This window comes from Fukomys damarensis, unplaced genomic scaffold (assembly GCF_012274545.1).
Source record: "Fukomys damarensis isolate Sample0158 unplaced genomic scaffold, DMR_v1.0_HiC HiC_scaffold_22, whole genome shotgun sequence".
In the NCBI taxonomy this organism is placed as follows: Eukaryota; Metazoa; Chordata; class Mammalia; order Rodentia; family Bathyergidae; genus Fukomys; species Fukomys damarensis.
In genome coordinates, this window is record NW_022900934.1 from 4,206,323 (window position 1) to 4,206,614 (window position 292).

The 292-nt window shown below is 68.5% G+C and overlaps 1 protein-coding gene across 2 annotated transcripts in view; it reads left to right on the forward strand.

The window, feature by feature from the left end:
• Positions 1-6: 6 nt before the first annotated feature.
• Prelid3b (PRELI domain containing 3B) overlaps positions 7-292 on the forward strand; it is a 10,098-nt gene continuing 9,812 nt past the window's right edge. The window contains exon 1 of one of the 2 annotated variants that reach the window (XM_010628756.1): positions 7-290. Coding sequence is in view for 1 of the 2 variants with exons in the window: in XM_010628755.1 (XP_010627057.1) it covers positions 140-171 (32 nt within the window). In the remaining variant the exon portion in view is untranslated. The remainder of the gene's footprint in view (positions 291-292) is intronic. The other variant, XM_010628755.1, reaches the window with a different exon arrangement.

The window sequence follows — 292 nt, forward strand, 5'->3', positions numbered from 1 at the left end:
CGCACGTCGGGACGTCCTCGCGCTGGGCCTTACGGCGCCTGCGCACTGTGTTGCCGGCCGGCTGTGGGGCGGGGCCCGTGTACCCCTGTCCCTCGTTGTCCCCTGGCGCCGCGCGAACATCGAGCAGACCGCGGGCACCATGAAGATCTGGACTTCGGAGCACGTATTTGAGTAAGTTTGAGACGCTCCGTGCCTGGAGTCAGACGAGGCCGAGAGCTCCTCAGGATACTTCTCGACGTCGGCCCTGGCGGGGCAGCCGAGCCCGGCCCCGGGAGAGTGGAGCAGGCGAGGT